At 36.8% G+C, this 19,335-nt stretch overlaps 2 protein-coding genes across 4 annotated transcripts in view; one reads left to right on the top strand and one right to left on the bottom strand.

The window, feature by feature from the left end:
* Positions 1-19,335, bottom strand: part of LOC149312387 (conserved oligomeric Golgi complex subunit 5-like) — a 193,779-nt gene that overhangs the window by 145,025 nt on the left and 29,419 nt on the right. The gene's annotated exons all lie outside the window — the stretch shown is intronic.
* Positions 238-7,032, top strand: LOC149312388 (G protein-coupled receptor 22). Of its 3 annotated transcripts, none has more exons than XM_089524519.1 (3): positions 238-319; positions 1,569-2,593; positions 4,421-7,032. In XM_089524519.1, the coding sequence occupies exon 3, from the start codon at positions 4,446-4,448 to the stop codon at positions 5,745-5,747; it is 1,302 nt and encodes a 433-aa protein (XP_089380645.1). In that variant the 5' UTR covers positions 238-319; positions 1,569-2,593; positions 4,421-4,445; the 3' UTR covers positions 5,748-7,032. The 3 variants fall into 3 exon arrangements, with proteins under 3 accessions (XP_089380645.1, XP_089380646.1, XP_089380644.1); XM_089524520.1 differs by having other exon boundaries at positions 239-623; positions 4,468-7,032; XM_089524518.1 differs by having other exon boundaries at positions 239-623.

Here is a 19,335-nt window from a genome sequence, read left to right as displayed (position 1 = left end):
GAAAGCCATTATCCTTAATATATTGGGGGGAAAACTATATACAAATGACTTTTTAAAACTATACCTTTAAAAATGAACCCTCCTCTTAAAAAAGAGAAAAATAAAATTCACTCCCATATGCATAAAGCACAGTTTAAGCCCAACATCACTGACCAATCAAAATTAGTGAATGCACTGCATCTCTCTGCAGTGAAGGGAAGCGACAAGGTAGGCTGTCATTCTGCACAAGCTGCCCAGAACAAGCTCTCCTAAGCAGCAAAGCTGCTCCTCTTCAGAACGGCTGAACCGCTATGTTGTCTCTGGAGACAAGAAGCCTTCAGTATGTTAAATTACTTTCATTATGCATTTGCAGATGCTTATTGATTCTACAGTAGGAAGTGGGAGACTGCAGCAGGCTCTGATAGCAGCATTACATGCTGTATGCATGAACATAACGCTGAAACAATGGCACAGCACAAATACAAATTTTCATTAAGGTCCTGTTTTGGAGAGATGCTTTTTACCCTCTTTCCCCTCTACTCTGCTAACAAGTGAAAAAACAAAAAACAAACTAAAAACAGTGAATCCCTCCAAACTGGAACTGCTTCCACCAGCTTCAGGAATGTATTCAATCCTTCGTAGAGGTAAGGCACATTCCTTATTACTGTACAGAGCCTCAGCAGCATCTGAAGGGGGGGGGGGGGAGATTACTGGTTCAACTTAAAATTCGACTTTCTGTTCTTTTGTTTGATGACACACATAATGTTAACAGTATCATATATGTTTTGTTCCAATCGTTTACAATTGCTTTATCTGTAAATGCATAAGATATAGAAGATTATCAGGTTTGTGCCAAAGAGCTCTTGAGAGATGGCACAGCTTAAAGTTCCAGCAGCTAAATTTTTCTCAACAGTATTGTCCAGATTGTTTTAAAAATATCAGATAGTCACATATGTTGCAAGTACCTTCAAATATTTCAGACAGGATCATAGCTGTTTTGGTCTGGAGGATGGGTTATATGACTAATCTCCAATTTGCTTGTGGGGAGAAATAGGGCTCTTTTTAATGCTACTCTGTTAAATGCTTTGCCGTTGAAGGTATGTTTGAATAGTGTAATGTAAATAAGCTTACACAAAGTGCAGAATTCAAAAGGCATCTGCAAATCAGGCTAGCTATCATTCCTCTGAAGCAGCTGAGGCTCTTACATAGTCACATGAAATCAAGGCAGTAGTGTGTAACTAGTCTCTCATTAGGGCTATGTATTTCATAGGATCTATGAATGTATTTAAGAAAATAATGCAGCACAGAATTTACCCCCCTACTGATGCCATCTCCTTTTAATGTCATTTTTAAATACATCCAATCTAAATAGAGCTAAGTGAAAAAAAAATCAGGGGATGGGGGGAGATCTACCATATTGAGAGACAGTTAATATTACGTACTTACTGCAAAGAATGTTTTCACATTGCCTCACAGAAGCCATATTACACAATGCGGAATCAGACTATACCATATTAAAATGTTTTATCTATATTATTTTCGGATCTCTGTTTTTAACATGTTTCTTTTTCCTTTCCATGGGTACACAGCATCTAATTCAGTTTCATTACTGATAACATGAAGAACACAGTTGCCTGGGGATTTTCCTTGCAGTTTGTTCTACAAGCTTCAGGACGTGTCTATAATACAGTTTTTAAAACATAGAGGATTTTGGGGAAAATTTATCGAGTTACCCCACAAATGTTGTGTTATGCATTCGTCTACACAGAAGACTAAAATGATACCTGCTCAAATGAAAGAAGATTTATTCAGTGGATTATTGCTAAAGTAAAAATGGCGAGCATCTCTTACAAATGGATTTATAATGCAAAACCAGAAATGTGGATATGGCTGATGAACAAAGGAACAGTAAGACAAGAATTCCCTGAAAGAATGTCTGGATAACACCAGCAAACTAAAATTAGGACTAAAACAAAATTTTAATATATCCATAAAATGTTATTTGGGTTATTTGTTAAAATGACTAAAGTTTAAGGAAACTATTATAAGCCAACTGACATACATCATGGCTCCAAAGGAAAACACAGGAACTGGATTATTACAACAAACAGCAATTTCTGTTGCAAACCTGCAATTCCAGAATAATGAGCAACCTAACTCCAGACTAATGACTCCAGATGAATAAAATCAGTGTACACCTGCCTGCAACAAGAGGATATCTAAATAGATTTCCAAAGTCAATTAAACTGGTTTCAATTTTTATTTTGTTACTGTAAGGGGGGGATTAAAAATGGTGCCAAGCAACACAGAAGAGGAAAGAAATTACGAACCATTTACAACAGTGCTACTATCCACAGATGGATTAAAAGATAATTCTTATTCACTGGGATCTGGTCTGTGGAAACATATTAGGAAACTAAGTATTTTTGTTTACTCTGCTGCTGAGGTGCTTGAACAAAAAGAAAACTAAAATATTCTGTCAGGCAGGAAACAGATTGCAGCCATCTCTGTTGCCAGGTGAAACCGCATGTCAAAATCTGTCAGTGACACCATGTATGAATTTATGACAAGCTGCTACAGCGAGTTGAAGGGCCCTTGAGGCAACAGAAAACAGGTAGGTCAGAGGCTGCATGCACCCAACCTCTGTTTAACATTTACAAAAGGAGCACATCTCTGGAGATGCATTGTGTTTTAATTACCTTCCCATTTGAATATTTCTGTTTTTATTTAACTGAATATCTAACAAACGAGATAAAGACCTGATATTTAATCTGTCTGTTTAATTTTTTTGCCCCATCTTTTGAAAAAATTTCAGTTTGCATTACTTTTGAGGAATAAGCTTGCATGTGGTTTATTTCAGTTTACCAACCCTGAATCTGAGTTTCTTGTTAAACAGTTCGCTGGAATATAATTCATAACACATTCCAAATGAATCTTAACACATGCTTGTGACTTAAGAATCGTACACAATATCAACTCTTCCACACTTTCATGTGATGATTTAGTTGTGTTTTTATGCTACAATTTGAAAAAATAATTTATTTTCTTTAAATAAATATGTCTGCTAATTACCGAAGAACTTTTTAGAAGCCTATTATTTGAAGCTTCCATTTGAAAGGACTGGTTTTTGCAGGTTCATTGAGTTCATTTTTAACTTCTAAAAGTTCATTTTATGAAGGACTGAAAGGGGGTGGTGCGAAACCATCAAGCCAAGCATGTTTTTATGTCAAAACATCTTTCAGGTTGCAATTCTGTACACTTACGTAGGAGTAAACCCTACTGGAACTTCACAGTAAATGCACAGAAGGAAACTATCAGAATACAGTCGGCCCTTCTTATACAGGGATTTTTTATACACGGATTCAAGCATACAGTTTGAAAATGTTCAAAAAAGGATAGATTTCAAATATCAAACCTTGATTTTCCATTTTTTTTTAATAAGGGACACCATTTTGCTATGTCATTATATTTAATGGGACTTGAGCATACACAGGTTTTGTTATCCAAACCCCAGCGTATAACAACACTACATCTACAGCACAGGAGGTTGAATTTTCCAAAACAGTTCATCTCCTACAAATATTTCACCCTGTAATCTACAATACTGAGGGCGTGGTCACAGTATAAATCATAGTGCTGCAATTATTGCTATTCCACTGAGTGTGTTTCTTTATTATGAGGAATAACACTCTTTTCCAATATATAATGGACCATTCTAACCTACACACTGCTAGCATCTACATCCACTTAGATCAATCTACATAAAACCATTGTCATAAGTATGGATCTCATTTAAGTTGGTAACAAAAAATTGGGATCTAGTGTTCTTGTTACAGGCAGATCAGTAGTTCAACAGTAAGAAAACATTGCATGCTAAAGTCTCCTGGAATGGAAAATGCTAAGAAAGTCAGGACATTTATACAGAAATACTTTTACAATTTATAGAGGGTGTACTTATACTCCTTTAGTGCATATGCTGTTATATGTGACTGCAGTATTACATACTGGTGCAAAAAGACTCTTCACACATATTGATACTGTACTCTGAAATACACAACAAATACAAAGAACTTTGAGTAAAATAATGTCACATAGTTTTAGTAAGGTTATTATCCTGGAAATGCTAGAGAAGTAAAAGATACATTTCTGTCTCCTTCAGAGACAGTAACTGCCTCCCCACCTCATATCCAAGCATTATATAAAGCTAGCTTACTTTTTTTTTAGGCATGGAAACTAAAACTATGCATGCATTCAGTTTGTAACACAAATGTCTTTCTTACATCTTATTTTTTTTATAAAGAGTAGTTGTTAACCACCTAAAACTAGTGCAAGCTAAGCACAATAAGTACAATGAAAATCCAAACCTGTCTTTCTTTAGTTTTGCAAATTATTAAAATAATTCAGAGTCAAGCAGCTTCATCTCTTCTCTCTCATCTTTCAGGGCAAAACAAACTTCCAACAAAAGAATGTGTTTCTCTTCCATTCCAGAAGTCAACATGCAGTCTGAATCTAACATTACAGTTCGAGATGCCATTGATGACATCAACACCAATATGTACCAACCACTGTCTTACCCATTAAGCTTTCAAGTGTCTCTCACTGGATTTCTGATGTTAGAAATAGTATTGGGACTTGGCAGCAACCTCACTGTATTGGTACTTTACTGCATGAAATCCAACTTAATCAATTCTGTCAGCAACATTATTACAATGAATCTTCATGTTCTCGATGTAATAATCTGTGTGGGATGTATTCCTCTAACTATAGTTATTCTTTTGCTTTCACTGGAGAATAACTCTGCACTTATCTGCTGCTTCCATGAAGCTTGTGTGTCCTTCGCAAGCGTTTCCACTGCAATCAATGTCTTTGCTATTACTTTGGACAGATATGATATCTCTGTGAAACCTGCAAATCGTATTTTGACAATGGGAAGGGCTGTGATACTCATGACATCAATCTGGATTGTCTCCTTTTTCTCCTTTTTGATTCCATTCATTGAAGTAAATTTCTTCAGTTTTCACAGTGCGAATACTTGGGAAAATAAGACACTCTTGTGTGTCAGTGCAAATGAATATCACACAGAACTAGGAATGTACTACCACCTTTTAGTACAAATTCCAATCTTCTTCTTCACAGTCGTAGTAATGCTAATTACATATAGCAAAATACTCCAGGCACTTAATATCCGAATAGGCACAAGATTTTCCACAGCACAGAAGAAAAAAGCAAGGAAGAAAAAGACAATTTCTTTGTCTACACAACATGAAACCACTGATGTATCACAAAGCAGTGGAGGAAGAAATGTTGTCTTTGGGGTAAGGACTTCGGTTTCTGTTATAATTGCTCTACGGCGGGCTGTAAAACGACACCGAGAACGACGAGAAAGACAGAAGAGAGTCTTCAGAATGTCACTGTTGATCATTTCAACTTTTCTTCTCTGCTGGACACCAATTACAGTTTTAAATACAACAATTTTATGTTTGGGCCCAAGTGACCTTTTGGTAAAGCTGAGATTATGTTTTCTAGTCATGGCATATGGAACCACCATCTTCCATCCTCTACTATATGCATTCACTAGGCAAAAATTTCAAAAAGTTCTGAAAAGTAAAATGAAAAAACGTGTTGTTTCAATAGTAGAAGCTGACCCTATTCCAAATAATGCTGTAATACACAACTCATGGATAGAGCCTAAGAGGAACAAGACAATTACTTTTGAAGACAATGAAGTAAGACAGAAGTGTTTAGTACCTCAGGTTGTCACAGACTAGATTTCAGTATGCATTATCATGTAAGAATAACTGTATGGAAAAAATGAAGTAAATTGCCAAACGAAGATATGAAAAAGGAAAAAAAGAATTGGATAGATTATAAATGTTTGACATGTGTTGAATAGATTAGGCCTGTATATCCTATTTCTTCATTAGTCAAGATGTGTGTTGCATGGCAGTTTGTTAGAGTAATATCATGGGTATATTTTGTCAATATTCTGTCCTCTAATATACATCTAAGTAAATATTTTCTTAAAAAATAGCCTTAAAGCAGTGTAACTTTTAAAAAAAACACACCTGAGTTGCTGTAAATATATCAAGCTTTGTTTTTAAGCTTTCTGCCACAGAAATAGTTGATGGGAAGCTGCATGACGTTAAGGTTTTAACTCTTATTGGCTCTGTTCTGACATAATATACAACTTTCTATCAATGAATTATTCCAAACTTTCAAGCAGAATCAGGAGCCTGACATTATAATTATGTGTTCAGTGAATGGATGTTCGCCCTTAGCAAGAAAATACACACACATTTTTAAGCCAAGGCAGCAAGCACCCCTGCAAACACTTTTCATTTGAAAAAGTGTTATAGACTGTAAAGGAAGGATAGGAGACTATGAAAGAAGAAAGCATGCAGTAAAACGAGTAAAACATCATGGTATATCAAATATTTTTAAAACTCTTTTATCAATACTAAATTTCTTTAAAACTCTGTTTTAAGTGGATATACTCATGGTTGCATGTTTTAAGGCATTCTTCAAGCACATATTCACCAGTATTACAGACTGGGAAAAGTAAATGTTCCCATGCACAGCTACCCAGAGTTAGAATTTCAAACTTATTCAGCTATATTCCCATGGTTATAATATCAGACTTTTCCAAAGTTACAGTATAATTCTGAATAGCAACAACAACAACAATACCCTGATTACTCCTTAGTCTGGGACTCGAGGAGACTTACAACAGTTAAAAGAAACTAAAAATGTTCTGAAAGACAAATTCTGCACCCCACAAATTTCTGGAATTCATAGTACTGTTCATCACCATTTGTTTATGGGATAAAATTAAAATGGCTCAAGAACTCATCATGTTATACAGGTTGAGTCTCCCTTATCCAGAATTTCAAATACTCCAAAATCCAAAATTGTCCTCACGGGTGGCTGAGGCAGTGACACCTTTACTTTGTGATGATTCAGTGTACACAAACTTTGTTTCATGCACAACATTATTAAAAAATATTATGTATAAAATTATCCTAAGGCTATGTGTATAAGGTATATATGAAATATAAATGAATTTCATGTTTAGGCTTGGGTCCTATCTTGAAGATATTTCATTATGTATGTGCAAATATTCCAAAATCCCCCCCCCCCCAAAAAAAACAACAACATCCAAAACACTTCTGGTCCCAAGCATTTCAGATAAGGGAGACTCAACCTGTATAGACAATATCTGAAGCGAATTAAGCAGTTTCCATCCTAAAGTAACTACTGTAATTAGATAATCAAGACCTAAATTATAATTTTGTAATAACATTTCTTCCTTCTAATTTTTTCTGTTAACTGTAGTGTAGGATCAAACTGTCAGATTGCTAACAATTTATTTGCACAAATGCATCCTAGGCAGCATCACAAGTATTATGAGGAATCTATCCAAACCATGTGTTTCTCATTTGACTTCTAAGAGTGCTATATCTTCTACAAAGAAAGTACTCAAAGAAGTTGCATCTTCCTATTTCTCAAACTAGTAAGATAATGAACCCAGTATCTAACACAGCAATTACATTTGGAACACTGCTAGGAACAGAGTTAGCTGTATACACTGGAGCAATAATGGACAACAAATCTCCTTTATAATATTACTTAACACCATCACTAAACAATAAGAGGAAACAAAAAACCCTTTTTCTTTAGCGTTCTGTTCCTACCAGCTAACCCTTACATTAAAATTCCAGACAGAATGGGCATATGAAATGGAATTTTTTACATAAATTCTGAAATCTTTTAAACAAACAGTAGAACTGTTATTTCCATGATAAAACACTACTTTTGTTCAGTTCAAGCAGAATGCTGCAGTGATAGCAGGATCAATACCTGACTCAAGATGTGCCACCTTGTCATGCCACCTTAGATCACCTTCAATTTGTAGATTCAGAAAAGAAGGGCTGTCAATAGTACCACTAGATTTTAGAGTAATCCAAGATCATAAAGTGAAATGTCTGGCCAAGATCATTCATGAATATAAAAAAAAATTAGGATATCCTCTATTTTTAAGTTTTATCAGTTTTTTTATTCATAAGGTCATGGTGTACGGGAGATCAAGTTACCATCACAACCTTTCTATTGCAACCAAAATGTAGCTGAACCAATGCCAGGGGAAAAACTTCAAACGTTTTTTGGATGAGACATAATTCTAAGCTTCATTCATTTACATTTGAGTTTTAAGTTGAGTATAGGTCAGAAATGGCACTGAGAGCCCTCCTGGGCTGTCCATCTGGAGAATGGTAAAAAGCAATTATTTGTATTATTGCCTGATTTGAAATGATGTTACAATGGACTTCTCTTTTGTTCATCTTCCAAGTAAGCTTGAAAGTTACACAGCATTAGAACTGTACAACGTTCTGTGACATCAGATGCCCAGATATTTGTCCAAAGACTTAGGGCCTGACAGGTGACTACTTTGAGAGCCTGAAAAAAATATATGAATTTGAATGAACAGCTTAAATTAAGCCACATGCTCTATCTATGCCATGTATTTTCAAGTGAGACTACAGTTGCAGAGCAGATCTGTCAAGAAGTTTCAAAGGGTCTCTCAGGAAACCCTAAACCTTTGTTGTTGTTTTTTGAGAAGGATTTCCCTTCAGTTAAAAAAATTATACTGATGCCATAGAACAGATCTCAGAAAGGGAGATGCAGCAGTGCTGTGATTACTCAAGATGCACATTTGCAAACACCTATACAGTCACTTTTAATTTAAAAGAGGTGCTATGCAGTGGTTTATAGCCGAATATGATGCCAAGAACCATTCAATATCTGCTTAAAAGCTTCTTTGTATGTACTCCATAAAGAGTGTACTGTGATCACACGTAGCCCTTGACCACTTGGTTAGGCCCAGCTTTACCTCTGCTCTGCTCCCCTACTTTTTGAGTAATTGTAGAAGAACAGAACAAAGAGGTCAGTTATAACCACTTTTCCGTGCAAGTAGAGACATCAAAATGTAAGCTTTTAAGCAGTCATTTGAATCCATCCCACATTTCAGCATGTAAACTTGAGTAAGTTCCTCAACAAAGTTCAAGTGACAAAATAATATGAGCATAATTTGACTCTAACACTGAAATGGTGTGGTCTCTGCCTGTTCAGTGTTGGGGAATTTTTTTGTCAGTTCTCAAACTTCTGATGGGCCATGATTGGTTGGTGGGCTGTGTTTGCCTTCATTCATCGCAGCTTATACAGGACAACATATGAAGCACTCCACTGTGTATACAGCAAGGCATTCAGTTTAAAAGATAATTGCTGAGCATTGCCTCAAAATATTACTAAGGATATTTGGAAGGCAAGTTCCTTTGCTAGCATGAGGCTGGAAATGGGAGGAGGCAATGCATCAAAGTCTGATGTGTTTAAGCACATACTACATTTGCACAATTAAAACGTCTAGACATGATGTGGATAAGTACAGCCCCAGGGAGACTGTTTAGAAGTAGGACTTTACATGGCACATAAAACAGTTAAAACAATAATGACAGTTCAGCTTTCACTGGGCTAATAAAGACAGCATTAGTTATCAGATTGCTAGAAAGCAAGGTTATATATCAGGATAATTTTCATCACTTTAAATCCATCTCCCTTGCCCATTATAAAGACAGATGGTTATAAAATCATTGTCAGTTTGAATACTTAAATTCATGTGGTCTTGTGTGAGATGCAAGTCATATCGTAAAGCAGCAGGCATATCTATATATACGTATTACAAATGTATGTGCTTGTTTTTAAAGCACTTGATGTGATACACAGCACTGACCCATAAAGGCTACACATGGTATTTCTTTATTCAAAATGTAATATATGTAATCAGATACATGTTTAGATAGGAAATGCATCACAGTCAGTCAACACATATTCAACAGCAGACAGTTTAATCTTTTTGGTAGATAGCCCTTTCCTGTAATAGTATTGTTAACTGCCAATGTGTAATGTTTTAGAAAGAGGTGGCATTATTTAAAACAACAACACACAACCGTACAAAAACAATGCAACCTAAGATTTTATTCAAAGAATCCTAAGACTGGTTAAGAATCTTTATGTAAAGAAAGTTTCTTGTCCCCTTCTCCCCAACCCCATCCCAGAGTCAATGGTGTCTTCCAAAAAGTTATCCTATAAGGTTAGCTGCTCTCCTGAACTCTATAGTAAGGGAGACAAGGTTACTTGTTGGTGAAAAATTACTCAAAATTGGGCACTCCTCTGACTAATTTTGAATGATGCTCTCCTCAACCGGCAGTTCCTCTCATGTCTCGCTGCCCAGCCCACAGTGTTCAAAAGAGTCACCAATCCTTCAGAGAAGTTTTTTAGAAAGCAAAGAGAGATGGAGAGGAAATTCTTTTTCAATGAAACTCCTTATCTTACCTTAGTAACCAGGCCTAAAAATGTAATTCACACATCATCCAAGGTTACAGAGAATCATAGAGTTGGAAGAGACCAGATTTCCTACATCAGCATAAGAAACTGTGTGAACCCTTCATGTGGTTATTAGAGATATGAAGGGCAATGACAACTTTCTGAAGTAGTACTTAACATGCCTACAAGGGTAGTAAAATTAAAATTTATGGTCTACAAGAGCTACCATCTATAAAATGTACACCTACACGGGGCCCATAAGTATTGACAATCCTTAAATGATTACTACTGCAATCCTGTTCACATATAGCTGAAACTACCCAACTTTATTCAGATCCTGCCCATGAAAATAATAAAAAATGTCTAAAGTATACAACAAAACCTAGAGTATACTGGTGACAAAAACAACAGTAAGATCTCTAGCTTATTTGTTCTATAGGCTCAGGTCTGATAGCAGCAATTTAATATTTAAACGTACAGCTTATTCCCAACACAATATACATACAAAAGACATGCACGCACACATACACATGCACTTGCATGCATACATACAAAATCATGATAATGCTTTAAATGAAGTTTCTGTGCTAATGCTAAACTTGACTACGGGGCTTGACAGACCGCTCCGAAAGGGCGGGCTGGAGCTGCCCGTTTTTGCTCCCAAGGGAGGCCGCAGCAGCCAAACCACACGGCCTCCCTCTGCAGCAAAAAGAACCCGCTGAAAGCAGATTCTTTTTGTGGCGTGCGGCTGCCACCATGAGTGCACCATTGGCACAGTGTTGCACGTCGATTATGCAAGTGCTCGTGTCATCATGGTGGCCCTGTATGGGCAGGAGGCTGCCATGATGGTGCCACCGCCGCACACTAGAGTTCGGGAGTGTGCAGACACTGCATGCTCCCAAACCCTAATTTTGGCCCGAGGCCGGTACTTTGCGCCAGTCTGTACTGGGCCATAATTAGGAATCTGGTCAGAATCATCTGGGCTTGTTCTCCTGTAAAATTATTTCATATTACCATTTTGACTACCATATTTTTGTCTACAAAGCTTGACATTGTCCATATGCAAACTCATATGTTGCAAAGCTGCATTTTTAGGGAAACGCATAATTGTTAGATTTAACATTTTGCCATATACAGTCTTTCCAGTGAAAGCTGCAAGGAAAATTATATATCTCCAGCCACCCAGTTTCTAAAATCATCATTTTATATTCATAATTTTTAGTATGGATCCTTAAATAAAGACTCTACTTAGAAACTCTCTTAGAAATACTATATAAGACATTTTGCTCAGACAAGGATACTGTTCACAGAAGAGCTGTTCAAAAATATTGCAAAATGCTACCCAAAATTAAGTACTAGGATTAGAGCCACTTTCTCCAAGATATCTTCCACAGGCAATATCCAAAGCAAGTCCTGTGTATACGCACTTCTGCTTAACATTGCAGCTTCATATGGTGAATCGTAAGCCATTCTCAAGGTTTTCCTAAATTTAGGAATTAGCTTTTTGTGTATGGATAGCCGAGAAGCCTCTTTGGATCCTGGCCTATGTATGCCATTCCCCCAAATGCACCTATTTACTTGAAGTAAGCTGATGATACATAATATTTCAAGCTGTGATGATGATAAAAATGTTATATATATATATATTATTTTTAAAGAACATTAAGTTTTATTTTATAAACAGACATTATTTTAAGATTCTTGACTGTCAGAGGCCTGACCTTAGATGACACAGTCCTCAGGAACAAAATCCCAAGTTGTCAGCCTCTTTAAATGTTTGATAAATGTGCTGTGTTTGCAATATCATTAATTTATTTCAGCACTGTTTTTGCCTCAGCAACTCTGTAGTCACTCAGGGTGAAAGGAAACAATGCCTGCATCAGATAACATGTCCTTGTTCCTTTTATCAGTCAGATTCAGGAAATAGTTGATCGCTCTTCAGTTATCTTCCTACCATCTTTAATTTAAATTTCCTGTCCTACCATGATGGATGGACTTAACTTGAGAGTGTAAGGCCAGTATTTTACTACTCTACAATATTATTTTCAGACTGTTCCACAGCTGTTGCAAAATTCCCAGGACTAAAGTTATTCCAGGGACATATGCTTAGAAGTAAATCTGACTCACTTACTGTCAGGTAACTGGGCCTAGTGATTGGAGCCTAAAATGAAATTTACATTGTAACAAGAGAATGAGAGAAACATGTCAATCATATCTCAACTGGAACAGTGAATATATTAATGAGTGCATCCATGGAAATCCACTGAGTGACCTTGGACAAGCCATGCAGTCTCAGCGTCAGAAAAAAACATGAGGTTAAGGTTGCCTTAGGGTCGCCATAAGTCAGAAACAACCTGAAGGTGCACACAATGCAAAAACAACCAGCCCCTTTCACATTTCCTTTCATGGTAAGAGTAAACAAAACAGGTAAGGGTGCAGAGCAACTTCAGACTGTATTCTTGAACTGCCAGAGTTGGAGAGGATTGTATGAGCATCACCGATCCCTTAGGAAGAGCCTGTTCTCCATCTGAAATACAATTCCAGCTCTTCATAGGTCCTCTGGCAGTGTGCAGATTTTTAGAAAAACCCAAGATGCACTTTATTTTACAATCCAAAAGCCCAAGTGTTTGACTACTGCCAGAAGATCTATCATTCTAATTGTTCCATCGTACAGATATGGTATTTCCCACTTTAGGTACTGCATGCACTACTTAGTGATGCAGGGAGGAAAGAGCACACACAAATCCAAGACCCATTCCCAAACTTATTCTACATAGACGCCATGGGAATACAAAACCATTGTCTGAATGAACTATAGGGAGCATACATGGTATAATGTTTCTTCCCAAACTGAAATTGCTCAATTTAATGAATATTTAACTTTGAAAGAATACAAATGATGGAGTGCTTAAACAGACAGTTGGCAGTAATGAGGTTAGAAAAATTAATATATTTAAGTTTCAATACTGTATGTGTAAATATCCCAATGATCTCTGGAACTGGAGAAGCCAAATAAAGAACACAATCATATTTTAAGACAATCATACTGTCAGCTGCAGCAAGAAATTCTTCCTTCTGCTAGTGACCAGGAAATGAGTATGCCAACATGAGACCCTCTAGTGTGGTATTTTATCTCAGATGAAAACAGTTTCAAGTGGCCTTGTGCTCTTCCTCAACTGTTTCTCTTGCACCAATGGTGGATTTTTAATGTGAGCAGACTCATCAACAGCTCCCAAAGCAGAAAGTGGGGTCATCTTCTAACACTGGGACAAAAGATATGAGAATTTAGATCTCATGCCAATCCCTGATGCCTAGAACCCAGTAGAGCCCACCAAGATCTGTTGGTTTATCCACCTTTGCCACTTGGATTCCCTCTGCAGGTGGGCTACTGCAACTGCCAGTCTTGTGCTCATCTGCAGCCATAACTTAGAGCAAGGGTTGCCAACCTTTTTGACTTGCGGGGCCCTTTTTTCTATGACGGAGCCACTAAGAGGTCTTAGGAGTATATGTAAGAATATATTCTTATTTTTAATTTAATTCAATTTTTATTTCTTTCATTTTCCTGGACTGGATGCAGCGCACCTGGAAAGTGCACGTGGAACCCTAAGGGCTCTCGGACTACAGGTTGGGAACACCTGTCTTAGAGGCATAGTAATCACTGACTCCTCTGTATCCCAAGATCAATAGAGCATCAAACTGATCTAGAAAGAACTGAAGTGGGTGCCTGAAGTTGGTAGGTGAACGTAGACTGTTGCCAGGAAGTTCAAATGACAGCAAGTACGAGGGAAAGACCAAGGAGAACCTGCCCAAGATGCTGAATTATCCAGAGTCAAGTCTGCAAGATTACCCTTTCATTGGGAAACTTAAGCTTTAGGTTACAGTTTGCTTCTACCTGATCACGTTATTCCGATTATCACAGAAACATTTGAAACATACGTTACCTCCTGCACAAAGTACCAGCATTTGCAATGCAGCCACAAAAAATCTAAACAGAAAGCAATTTTAAACAACAGTAGCTACAGTATCCGTAGTATATACCATATCCAAAGTGGGAAGTATAAGGAAATTGTAAACCTTGAAGCAGAAAATAAAGAAAAACTGGAAGGGCGAAGAGCCAATAAAATTGCAATGGACTTGCTATTAGTAAACACAGAATGCAATGATGCTGGGGATGCAACTATCATGATGAAAACAGAGCACATCAATTTTATTAAAAGCAATATAAATTGAACTCTTTAAATAGATACACCATTGCATTCACTAGCAGATATGAACTACAGGTGCCTAGATTATATTATTAACAGAAATCCCCATACACAAGAGTGTGATATCATTAGTACTGAGAATTTCAAAGATTTGCAGAAGTACAAAAATATTGGGGGGGGGGGGGGGCTAAAATAGAAGTAGATAAAAACAGCACAATGAAAGCAGAGTATGTTTAGCTGCCAAAGAATGTTGACTGACTGCTGGGAAGAGACAAGGAAAAAACAAACAAGCAGATAGGAAGGGAAGGGAGTATTGTGAACAGAAGTACTCCACATGACAACATTTTCTTGCAATTCCCACTAGTTCACAGTCAATATTTCCTTCCCTTGGCTTGATTTTGAATGTAAACATAGAATACAAGATGATTCAAAATAATACAAAATAAGGATACAGAAAGAAAATACAGTCCTTATAGGTGAATATCTATTTGCAAACACAAAGATGCACATACATTACTTAAAATCAAAAAATTCAATGTGGTCTTAATCCATAAAATGTAAACTACAATATAAATATATGTAAAATACAATGCACATATTCTTGTTGAGGTCCAAAAAACAAAATGTCAGATTAGGCTAAAAGGTAAGGCTTGCTCAAATGCACTGAAAACTAAGGACAAGTGGTGTACGTCAAAGCTCTGGCAACAGAGCATTCATTCCTCATAGGTGCCATTACACTGAATGTCCTGCTCCAAATGATGGCCAAGCAGACATCAGGTGCATGCAAACTAGGAAAACTTCTCCAGATGACCTCAAACTAGGAAAACTTCTCCAGATGACCTCAAAGACCACATGGATCTATAAGAGAGAAGGTAATCTCTCAGGTCCCGAGTTTTTTGAGGTTTTATAAATGAACCACAAAGCCTCTTACCACCTGATGCCCACCAATTCCCATCAACTCCAGTCAGAATGGTCTCTATAAAGAGCTGATAGATGTTGTGGTATCAAACATCTGGAAGGGTTTCAGGAAGGCTGACCTTTGGAAAGAGCAAAAATGCCCGTCTCAACACCTGAATTTCTCAAAATAGGAGGAACTCGTTCTTATGCAGTTTGAAGAAGAACTGTCCCCTGCTCAGATCTATATCTTTCAGTTTAAAAAAAGAGTAGCATCTTAGGATTGCTGCTATTATATTTCTTAGGCAAGACAATTACATAAATGGCACAAATTAATTTCTAACAATGTGTCCCTCTGGGATCAATACAGTTTGGCAACAAACTAAAATCATTGAGCGCAGACCCTCTTTAAATACAACAAAAGCATTCTGACTCAATGCTATCTTCCATATTCCCCAAAGAGCCTTTCAGTTGCTATGTGTGGTTAAACACAGCTATCCACACCTTAGGGAACATTTATAATAATGCTCCTTTCAAATCCTTTGACACTCTCTAGTGTGAAAATGGACTTTCCAGCAGTCAAGCATAGAAACACGAACAGATCAAACACTGTTTTGGAATGGCTTGAGGATAAAACCAAACCAAAAACCAATCTGGTTTGCGATCTGCAATACTGTAATTCTTCTGGTGACTGAAGAATTCAATATTAGTGACAGAGAAATGGAGGCTGCATTTAATGTTTGCCAGTGGCGTGTTAGCCCCCCTAGGGAGAACAGGGAATTGGAGAGAATAGTATTCTTGCAGTTGTCTTAGCAAACTACCTCAGCTGTGAAATGTCTCATAAACCACACCTTTGCACCCTGCATAATTTGAGAAAACAACAGACACTTGAGTAACATTTTTCATTTAGGTGGAATGTAATTTTAATATATCAAATACTCTTAAGCCACTGACAAGCCAGGATGTTTTTTCTTATTCAGAGCAATGTAAACACATTCCAACTATGTGAATAGGTTGTCTGTTAGATTTCATTTTTAAAAATTTGATCAAACTCATCATATTCAGGAATAAACTGTACTCTAATGAAAGCAGAAAATAAGCTTTAAAACTGTTTTTCAGCAAGTAGATAAAAGACTAATTCTGCCAAAAACAGACTTACTTGTTTTGCAAAACTGAACAATTATTGGACAGGTAATATTTAATTAGTAGAGATGAAACTTGAAGGAAAATTAGATGCTAAATAAATCCTCATAAAGTCACACCATAAGACCTTCCCTTCAATTTTATAAAGGATTATGTGATTTTATGTATATACTGTATATACTGAACTATACTGTAAGTCAACCTCATGTATACATTGAGGGCAGGTTTTTATGCCAAAATTATGGATTTTGATATGACCTATGGATAAGTCGAAGTTAAAACTTAAGGGCATGTAACAAAGGATCTAAAGCAGGAAGCAAAGGAAAACAATGCCAAAGAACTTTTAACAATTCCAGCTGGCATAACTGTTTGTGTTCATAGTAAAGGCTGAATGGATGAGAGAGTGGGGAGGAAGGTCAGTGCTTCCAGGACTGATTATATTCTTGCCTTTCACCAGGGGATAGTTCCTTTTTAAATAAGAGTTAAAATGCAGCACTTATATTGACCTGTGGATAAGTCGACTCAGTTTTTTTGGGTACATTTTTGAATAAAATTTTTAGACTTGTACATGAGTATATACAGTAAACAGTTTTTATAAGAACACATAGTGGAGTTATATGAGTAGCTTGTACATTCAGCCTTAAATATTATTTCTTTTCACTGGGAATTAATGAGGATGTTACACTGGCACTGTTTTGGCTTGTTGAAAAAACAAAGAAAAATGAATTTCAGACATTTTAATGTGTATATGAACACACAGGTATTTTGAACCAACAACTGTTTGTTGTTGTTAACTACCCTCAAGTCAACCTCTACCCATCGTGACCCTGTACATGAGACATCTCCAAGTCCCCCTATTCTCCATTGCTCTGCTTAGGTCTTGTAGATTCAGGCCGTGACCTCCCTGATTAAGTTTAGCCATATGGCATGTGGTCTTCCTCTCTTTTTGCTTACCTCTATCTTTCCTAGCATTATTGTCTTTTCCAATGATTCATGTCTTCTCATGATGTGGCCAAAGTATGACAGCCTCAATTTCATTATCTTGGCTTCCACGGAGAGTTCAGGCAACTGTAGCTTTCAATAATCTCAAGGCAACTACTAGAAAATTGTTGCCGGACAAAACTTGCACTATTAACATTAAAACTATAACATTCAAGCTTCTCTACACAGCTCACTAATTTCCTTCCAAGTGTTCAGGGATTCTAGTAAACCAAAGAAGGAGATCCTTCTCTTGCATAAGACATTTGTTCATCACACTGAAATTTCATGAACAGTCTGTATCACATATAAATGTATTATCCTTACCTCAGATAAACACCAACTTCAAATCCATCACCCACATTGTCAGCTGGTGGCGTTAAGTAACCCATGAGCCCACTGAGCCCTAGCTCCTCATCTCCAATTTTTGGTTAAGAATACACTGAACAAATCTTGCCAAGAAAACCCTGGAATAGGTTTGTATTAGGACCACCATAAGTCGGAACTAACTTGAAAGCACACATCAACAAAAAAACATCCACCCACTTTATGAAGTGTTATAAAGATAAGATAATGTATGTGACCTGTTTACAAAGCTCTTAAAGATAATAAGTGTGTCTGCAGGACTGTGTTAGCATATAAGAGTTTTCAAAGCAGCTCACATACATTATGTCATCTTTATATACTATACAATCAGTATATAAAGGTTGATTGTTACTATAATTTGTATTTTTGAAGGTGTGAGCATTTTTGGAAGAACAATCTCAAAAACAGAGGTCAACTTCACACATTCAAGGGATCTTTAGGATTCTCTTTCTGCAAAGGTGACTCATTCACTTCACACGGAAAATTGCTTTTTTAAACTCAAGAGCCTTTTCAAAGCAGACTGTAACATGGCATGATGGCTTTCTTCTCCAGTAGTAATAATAATTTTTTAAAAGCATTCAAAAGTCTCAGGGCACATGGCCAAGCCTTTGGGCAACTCTAAAGTAGCTCCTTGGAGCCTAGCCAGAACAAGTCAATATGATCATTTAGTGTACAAAATTAAGATGCAGACAAGGACTTGTGGCAAACCACATAGGGCTTAGGGCCAAATAATCTTATCTACTTAACTTCACTAAAAATGGTTTTTAAAACAATGGCATAAAACAGGAAGTAGTGACAGGTTCAGGACATGAAAACTCTGGCCTTGATCCAAGATGTATTATAATGTGTATTAATGGCTTTAGAATAGGATAAATAACAATACTGACAATGGCCACTGCATATAATGTACACTGTTTATGATGCAGTATCATCTTCATATGGTACAGGACTAGCTGTTAAGCAGACTATCTCACCACCTTAACAGAATCAGGTTATACTCAGGTCTGTAAGACACTGGAAAACAACTATGTTTAAGCCAAGGAAGATACCAAATATGCTTGTGTGTATTTATTGTTAAAGATAATATACCTTTTCTCTTACAAAATTATGGAACCTTTTCCAAGACGTTTAAAAATACATTCTCCTTTGCAGTCCTCAGGTTCCTTTTCCCACCATTTTCCCCTTTGCTAACCAACTATAACACTTTATGATTGGCATTCTTAATCGCTGATATGGAGTGTATTTAAGTTCCTCCAGGGGCCTATTTACACTATGCATTCACAGAACTATTATAGTCAGACCTCCATATCCACATTTTTATCCACAAATTCAAGCATCCGTGGCTTGAAAATATTTTTAAAATACATACATTCCAAAGCCAAATCCTGATTTTGCC

The sequence above is a fragment of the Sceloporus occidentalis genome, unplaced genomic scaffold, assembly GCF_023333645.1.
Source record: "Sceloporus occidentalis isolate IW3139 unplaced genomic scaffold, rSceOcc1.0.p SCAF_5, whole genome shotgun sequence".
NCBI classification, from domain to species: Eukaryota; Metazoa; Chordata; class Lepidosauria; order Squamata; family Phrynosomatidae; genus Sceloporus; species Sceloporus occidentalis.
Note: the sequence above shows the minus strand (reverse complement) of the source record. Positions and strands in the feature narration are given on the sequence as shown.